General features: G+C 41.3%; 1 protein-coding gene across 1 annotated transcript in view; it reads left to right on the forward strand.

Moving 5' to 3' along the window:
- The window catches only part of LOC123635588 (cytochrome P450 2J2), a 35,279-nt gene extending 28,468 nt beyond the window's left edge, over positions 1-6,811 (forward strand). Inside the window, exon 9 of the mRNA XM_045547897.1 lies at positions 4,816-6,811. Within this exon, the coding sequence (XP_045403853.1) occupies positions 4,816-4,994 (179 nt within the window). The 3' untranslated portion in view covers positions 4,995-6,811. The remainder of the gene's footprint in view (positions 1-4,815) is intronic.
- The last annotated feature ends 1,853 nt before the right edge of the window (positions 6,812-8,664 follow it).

Here is an 8,664-nt window from a genome sequence, read left to right on the forward strand (position 1 = left end):
ATCAGGGTGATGTTGGCTTCATAAAATATGTTGGGGAGGATTCCTTCCTTCTCGATGTTGTGGAATAATTTCTGCAGGATAGGCACCAGTTCTTCTTTGTAGTAGGTCTGGTAAAATTCGAGTGTGAAAACTTCTGGTCCAGGACTTTTTTTTAGGAAGGTTTTTTTATTGCTGTTTCAATTTTGGTAATGGATATTGGTCTGTTCGGGAATTCTATTTCTTCCTGATTGAGCCTAGGGAGGCTGTGTGTTTCTAAGAATTTGTCCATTTCCTCCACATTTTCCAGTTTATGTGCATAGAGGTTTTTATAGTATTCATAGATGATATTTTGTATTTCCATGTTATCAGTTGTAATTTCTCCTTTTTCATTCCTGTTGGAGCTTATTAGAGTTTTTTCTTTTCTGATTCTCATTAATCTAGCCAGAGGTGTGTCAATTTTATTTATTTTTTCAAAGAACGAACTTTTTGTTTTATTAATCGTCCATATAGTTTTTTTATTATCAATTTCATTTAGTTCTACTCTGATCTTCGTTATTTCATTTCTTCTGCTGGGTTTGGGGTTGCTTTGCTCATCCTTTTCCAGCTCTTTGAGAGGATTCATTAGATTTTTTGTGATCTTTCTGTATTTTGGATGTAGGCATTTATGGATATAAATTTTCCTCGCAAGACTCCTTTAACTGTGTCCCACAGATTTTGATAACTTGTGTCTCCTTTGTCATTTAGTTCAAAGAATCTTTTGATTTCCATCTTGATTTCCTCCTTAATGAAACAATTGTTCGGCAGAAGTTTGTTTAGTTTCCATGACTTTGTGTAGAGATGAGAGTTTCTGTTGGAGTTGATTTCTAATTTTATTCCACTGTGGTCTAAGAAGATACATGGTATAATTTCTATTTTTTTAATTTTTTGAAACATGCTTTGTGGCCTAGGATATGGTCAATCTTAGAGAATGTCCCATGAGCTGATGAGAAAAACATATATTCAATAATTTTGGGGTAGATTGTTCTGTAAATGTCAGCCAGGCCCATTTGTTCTAGAGTTCTGTTGAAGTCCATCCTTTCTTTATTAATTATCTGTTTGGAGGATCTATCCTGTTCTGTCAGAGGGGTGTTGAAGTCTCTGGCTATTATGGTGTAGCTTTTCATCATTTTGTTTAGATCATGAGGGATTTGCTTTATGAATCTGGATGCACCTTTTAAAAGCAAATTCATACCTTCTATCTCATTGGGATCCTTGCCCCGCCATGTAACACAGGAGAGAGAGTATTTCATGTATTTGACAAGGGAAAACACTTAGCTCTGTGAGAATGAATGGTTTACTCATAGTCACACAGGTAGGTATTCATGGAACAAGTTCTTTAACTCTTGTTCCTCATTTCCTGGGTCCAGTTTTGTCATAATATCTGATTCTTCTAGGAGAATCTTGGGTATTTATATATGCTGATATGGCACCATTTTAAACAAGTTGCTAATTGTGCTGTCTGTGATGGGTAAAGAGATGAAAATGAGGAGAACAGAGATGAATTAGACACATGCTGGTGGGAAACACAGACACACAGTAATAATGACATAATCATGAAGCACATTTACATTTATTAAGCACTTTTGCATACATGTTCTAATTTTATTTCCTCAACTTGTTATAGGAAATGAACAAAAATTTAGGCATACATACATTACCAAATTCCAAGAATATCTAATCACACAGCAAAAACACAAAGTAGCAAAAGCAGCATATAGAATTAACTATAGGGTTTAATAGCTATTATAGTGTCTGGGGAATCCTCACTAGGACAATGAGGAAATATGGGAAAATGTTCAAAGTGTGTTTGTCTGGATTCTGGGATTACATATATTTTTCATTTTCTTCTTCATATTTTTTCATGCTTTTTTATTTTTGCAGTGGGTGTGCATTACTTAGGGAGGAAATAAGCTAATAAAAATGCACACAGGAGACATAGTGGTATTCTGGTGTGGGGTATTGCAGCTCAAGGGAAGAGCAGGATATTCACTCAGGGAGTGGGCAGTGGTGGCCTAGAGCCAGTCTCAGAGCACAAGCAAGATGAGGAAGGTTCCATACAGGGTGGCCGTGGTAGTGATGGGAGATAAGTTATATAGAAGGGACACTGATCCATTAAGTAAACATATTGAGATAATGGGAGAACATTAGAAATAGGGAAAGGGAGAAAATAGAGTGAACTCTGTGGTATTGGAATGGAGATTTTCAATAGATATAGAAATATAGATGTAAATATGGGTATGTATGTACACATTTGAATATATACTTACATTATATACATACATATATTCCCCAGCTCTGTCCACTGAGATGACATAGAAGCAACATCTGGAGTGCACTGAACTTGTCTAATGCCCAGATATTGATTTGTACATGTCAATATGCACTAATAGGAACCATGATTTTTGGAAAAATGGCTGATTCCAGGGCTAGGGAAGAGAAAGCATAAGATAAAACTGGAATATATTGTTGTGCCAAAAAGGCAGAAAATGTCAGCATGAATGGGCATCTAATGGTCAAATCTGGAATATTTTGAGCATCAAAACTAGTAATGATAGTAACAGATTATAACCACTTGATTGAAAATAGGAATCCCATGAATCCATACTGATATGCAGAAATGAATGAATAAATAAGTGGGGAGGAGTGCACACATTTCCTTTAAGAATGCTAACTAGTTCATGTGGAAGAAATGATGGAATTTTAAAAATCATGATTTGGCAACCATCAGTAATAAATATTTGGTCAAGAAATAGCAGTGGAAACAAGTATATAAAAGTTTAATGGGCAATGGTTTGTTAACATAGTTCAAAGTATTTATTAGTTACAAAGAGAAAAAGAATAATTTTTATAAGGGACAACTTGGTAGATACCTCTTTAATCAAGTGAACACCAATAATGGGACAAATCAAAATTGTGTACCACCTGATAAAATGAGAGCAACACTGTAACACTTAGGTGATATTCCTACCAAAAATGCAGAACCTCAAACCTGAATCCAATCATGAGGAAAACATGAGAGACATTTGCAAAATAACTGGTCTGTATTATTTAAACAGCTAGAACCATGAAAGTTACATGAAGAGTGAGAAATTATTCTGGACCGAAGGAGACTAAAGAGACATGACAGCTAAAAGCAACACGTGACACCATTCTTGAGCCTTTTCAAATAAAGGACATTATAGGGACAACTGGCAAAACCTTAATGGGATCTGAGGATAAGATGGAATAATGCATCCACGTTAATTTCCTGGCTTCGGTGGTTACATTGAGATTATGTTGGACAATGTCCTTGTTTGTAGAAAATACATACTGAAGATTTCATGAATAATGTAGGCAATTTACTCTCAAATAACTCAGGAGAAATATGTTCTATATATTATCTTTGTAAGATTTTTGTAATTTGTAATTATTTCAGAATAAAAGGCACATTATGGAAAGTACCACAGTAAAGAACTATAATATGCAGAAAGCTATTTTAATAACATTGCTACCCAAAAAGTTTTATTTAAAGGTCATGTTTTACTTTTCATTTTTATTTCTTTTTATAGACAGGATCTTCCTCTATCACCTAGGCTGGAGTGCAGTGGTGTGATCTTAGCTCATTGCAGCCTCAAACACCTGAGATCGTGATCCTCCTGCCTCAGCAGCCCGAGCAGCTGGGACTGCAGGCACACACCTCCGTGCCCAGCTAATTTTTTCTATCTTGTGTGGCCACAGGACCTCACTATATTGTTCAGGTTGGTCTTAACTCCTAGCCTGAAGCGATTCTCCCACCTCAGCCTCCCAAAGTGCTGGGATTACAGGGGTGAGCCAAGGTCATGCCTAGCCAAGGTCATGCTTTAAATTGTATTCTTCTGTTTTCAAAATTAACCATATCAAGTTAACAATAAGCTATTATACAGCTAGAAGGTTTACTATTATCTAGGTGACATTTTAAAATACTTTGTTTTGCTTTATAAATTATTGCTTGACCCACTTGGATTCAGTGTGTAGCCGACACAACATATAAAATAAATTTCTCATCATAAACACATATACATTTTCACTAATGCCTAGAGAGGTTGCTTAATTTGCCCCAGTCACACGGCTACAATGTGGGAGGAGTAGAATTGGACCTCTGTCCTTCTGACTCCAGTTCACCCACACATAACAGGGAGTGGGACGGGACCAGGGCAGTGCTGGGTGTGAGCTGTGGAGAGCAGGACCCAGCCTCGGGCCCCACTTTAGAAGCAATGGCTTGTGTGGGGGAAAGACCACCAAGTATCACAAGGAAGGAGTCGGAAGTGGTTCCGATATACAGGGTCATCCATGCCAGTGAGGTCTCCATAATTAAGGAGGAGAATGTGCCATAGGGGAAAGATAACTTGTACCTTAGAAACCCTCCTCTGATAGTTACTTAATTATAATTTGGACAGTTTCCTTTTAAGGATTGGAAAACATTAACACAGAGATTTATTATTGTTTCATTGTCTCCATTTGTTGTTGTTTGTTAAGATTTTAAAGCCCTTAGTCTAGACACCTACTTGGTAGGTCAGCCCAGCCTCCCGGTTCTATGGTCCCACACCTTCCAGCTTCAGCCCTCAACCTCACCTGCCTAATCTCTGAAGGCATTTGGCTTTGTGCTTCAGGACTTCTGCTTTCTGTGCCTGGGTGAACCCAAGTGGTTGTCAGACTTACGCTTCTGCACATAAAGCCCTTCCTCAGCTGAGGTTTCCAGGTTGTCGTTGAGGATCCTAATCTCTGCGAGGCACCAATGCCACCTGGGAGGACAACTCCTCTTTTGATTTTGTCTTTCAGGAAAGCGGGCATGCCTTGGAGAACAGTTGGCCAGGTCTGAGCTGTTTATTTTCTTCACTTACCTTATGCAAAAACTTACCTTCAAGCCCCCAAACAATGAGAAGCTGAGCCTGAAGTTCAGAATGGGCATCACCATCTCCCCAGTCAAACACCGCCTCTGCGCTGTTCCTCGAGCATGATGTTGAGGGAAAGGGAAGGAAGCAAGAAGAAATGTCATGTGTTCTGAAGACACTGGTGACTGCCCAGATGTGAGGGGACAAAATTAAACTGACCCTGAGGAAAGATCAGAGGAATAGGACTCAGAGGAAACTATATCCAAATCTGAGCTCCGCTGTCTCCTCCAAATTAGCCTTGGGAAAATCATTTATGTGCCAAACAATTTAGCTTTTCATCTGGGTGATGAAAAGAGGACAATGATTCCTTCCTTAAAGAAAGTTCTTGTTAAGAATCAAAGGAAATAGTGGCCTTTAAGTGATTTGTAAGCCATAAAGAACATCATAAGAGTTATAGCTGTAATGTGCCTTCATCCTGCACCCTTTGTTAGATGTGTATTTGCTTCTGGCCTGTTGAGAGAGCTTAGGTCAAAGTGGTGCAAAATAGTCTTTAAAAGTCGGCCCTGGGACAGCCACAGAGGTGAGCCCCAAAGCCTGTCTCATTTGCTCCTACTGTGCTTGCTTTATTTTCTTCATGCCTCAGACTGGTTCTCTGAGAAGTTAGCAGGGCAGGTATTATTCCCTATTGACAGAGAAATCAAGTGTTGTTAAAACAGTTTCTATGGATGACATAAGAAACAGTACCTTGGCGTAGAGTGTGTCCCTAATTAACCAACATAGGAAGTAGGTTTGGGGGACAAATATGGAAATATTTTCTGTCCTTAAGAGTATCTCTTTGCCTTAAATCTTCCATCAGGTATCGATTCTCAGGCTTTTTCACATTGAACTATGTAGTAGGTGGGATGTTTTCTTGCAACTAGATTGTGAGATTTTGATGGACCCTGGGAGAATATTTTATAGCAGGGGATCAGAAATGTCACATACCTGCTCAACCAGGTTTGGCTGCTGAGAGGAGACAATGCTTATAAAAGAGAAGGCCAGGTAACACTGATACTCCATGGAGCATTGACCACAATGCCAATGCAGAAACACAAACAAAACCCCTGGAAAACTAGGCTAACCCTTGTAAAAAAATCTCTGTTTTCCCTAATGTGGTGTCTTAGTTTGTTTTCCTTTGCTACAACAGAACACCTGAGACTGGATAATTTATACAGAAAAGTTCATTTGCTTATGGTTCTGGAGGCTGGAAAGTCCAAGGGCATGGTGGCAGCTTCTGGCAAGGGGTTTTGTACTGTGTTATAACAAGGTAGAAAAGCAGACAGGCAAGCAAACACCTACCAAATAGAGAAAGCATGAGGTGCTGGGCTTACTTTATAGCAGCCCACTCTCTGGATAACTAATACACCTCCTTGGTAAGGACATCAATCCATTTTTGAGGGCCCCACCCTTCTGACTCAGTCACCTTTCATTACGCTCCACCTCCCATAACTGCAGCACTGGGGACTAAGATTCAAAAGAGGCTTTGAGGGGACAAACACCCAAACCATAGCAAGGTAATTCGACCTGAGTAAGTAGCCTAAAACACAACATGCCACAAGCCATGGGGCATATCCTTCCTGTCTCTTGGGATTCAGAGAAAAGCCAATGCAGTTGGCACTGTGAGAATGGGAAACAAAAAAGGATTGGGGGGAAGGCTTGGCTGGAGCCAGCCTAAGATGGCTGGGAGAGGCAAGAAAAATGTGTCTGGAAGAATGGTTGGGTTTTTAATGTGTGGGAGGAGGCTTTTGTCCTTTTGCCTGGTAAAAGAAAGAATGGAAGTGAGAGCCCCATGCATGTGCACTTCTTCTGTAACTCACTGTAAAGTTGTATCTCTAGAAAACAGGCCACGTGATAGTCTGAGAATAAAACCAATTAAATCAGGCCTTGAACTTGAACTTCCCAAATTTCCAGGACCTTGTCTTCCACTTTTTTAAGTACGAGATTCAAAGAGAAATTGGTCAAAATACATTATGTGCCTCAGTTTCTTCATGTGTAAAATGAAGCATTTGTTGAAGACAGCTCTAAATTCCATTCCTGCTCTGCTGTGCATTGTCCACGATCCTAGATGGGCAGGTACACACCCACTTCTAGGGGAATAAATGGAAACTCACTAGGGACTTATCCTGGCCTAAGGGATACAATGGGACCCAGGGCCAAGTAGGGTGTGAGCACAATTAACCAGAAACTGGGGCAATACGTGACCTATAATTGATTTCTCTGGCCATATTAAATGTCTTTTTCCTCAAACCTTGTGGGATAGGCCCTAAAATATGAGCTCTTTTCCTGTGCAAGCAAGACACAAAGATTTTGTTACACATACTTTTGTAACTCTGTTACTCCTGCATCTACTTGTAAGGCTCCAGAGCCCCTTCCCCTCTTCTTTTGTGTCAGTGCCTGACACACGATGTGCAAGCCATATAACATAACCTGTGGCATCAAGGACCAAGAGTGGATTTTGCCAAATGGCAACCCAGGCTGTGAATCTCCTCTCCACTACTCTCCTACAAAGAAGCAGAGACACATGCAGGCTGCAGGATAAATGTAAAATGGGGTTGGATATCAAGTGACTTAAAGCAGAGAAGAGGAGGACACACACGATAGCCTCAGCATTCACAGTGTGCTGGGTTGTGCACAGCTGGACTACATGCACCAGGGAGAAGTCCAGGAGAGGAACCACCCTCACAGTGTCACACATATTTATAGAGAGGAGGCAGGGGCTGGCTAAGTAAATAAGTAGCAGGGACAGCTCCCTGGGTGAGGAAGCAGCTTGGTTAAAAAAGGAAACTCCAGACACCCCTGGTGTCAAGCTGTTCTCCCCCAGAGCTCTCTCAAGCCTGCTGAGCCAGCCTTTTGCTAAGCCACAAATAGGGAAGTGGGGGTGCAGTGCTAAGTACGCAGGGTCATGGGGATTTGCCACTGTGTAACCCCTTACTGTGACTATGTGAGCAAGACACTTATACCTGCAAATTTGCCATTTTCAGCCTCTAAAACAAAGGTATGAGAGCAGAAATGTCACTGTGTGGTGAGGATAAAATTAGAAACCATGAAATCCTGTCCGTGTCACAGATTGACAGCAATGAGATTCAAGAGGTGCATGGCAAAAGTGGTTCTATTCCCACCCACCCACACCCCAACGCATTGTGCACTACTTCTCTGCCTCTGAATGAAATTTCAGGCAGGGCCCATCACTTTTCAGGTTACTCTTACCTAAGAAATGGTCCTATTCTCACACGTGTTCCTAAGAAGATTTCTTTTGGCCGTTAACAGTTTGCAGCCCAATAAGGACACACTTTATAGAACTCCTTAGAATAGCCGATTAGTTCCCCCTTCCCCACCCAGTTTCAGAACTGGAAGGTTTCCAGGTGGGGTGGGCAGGGGTTCCACCACCTTGTCTCTCTGCACCATGTGATGCCCCCTTCACATGTGACCCCACCTCACCCTCCCACCCATGTGATCCACCAGGGCCATCCATGTGCACCACCCTTACCTTAATGTCCCTCTCCCACTCCTGGCATCTGCTGGTTCGTTCAGCTCCTCTTCTGGCCAATTATCCTTCCAGGCAGTCCTCTTGTTGGCATCCAAGATGGCTCCACGCTGGCTGCACCCTCGTCACACCATGAGGGGCCATGCAGTGTCCTTCGAGAGATCCCTCCCTCCACAGCCCCCAATGTTGGCCTCACCCAGCCTCTTGCCTGTAGGAAGTTCCAGGCTTCTGTGTGGCACTGATTCTTGGTCCCCCAGAGATTCTACAAAGCAG

The sequence above is a fragment of the Lemur catta genome, chromosome 3 (genome assembly GCF_020740605.2).
Source record: "Lemur catta isolate mLemCat1 chromosome 3, mLemCat1.pri, whole genome shotgun sequence".
Lineage (NCBI taxonomy): Eukaryota > Metazoa > Chordata > Mammalia > Primates > Lemuridae > Lemur > Lemur catta.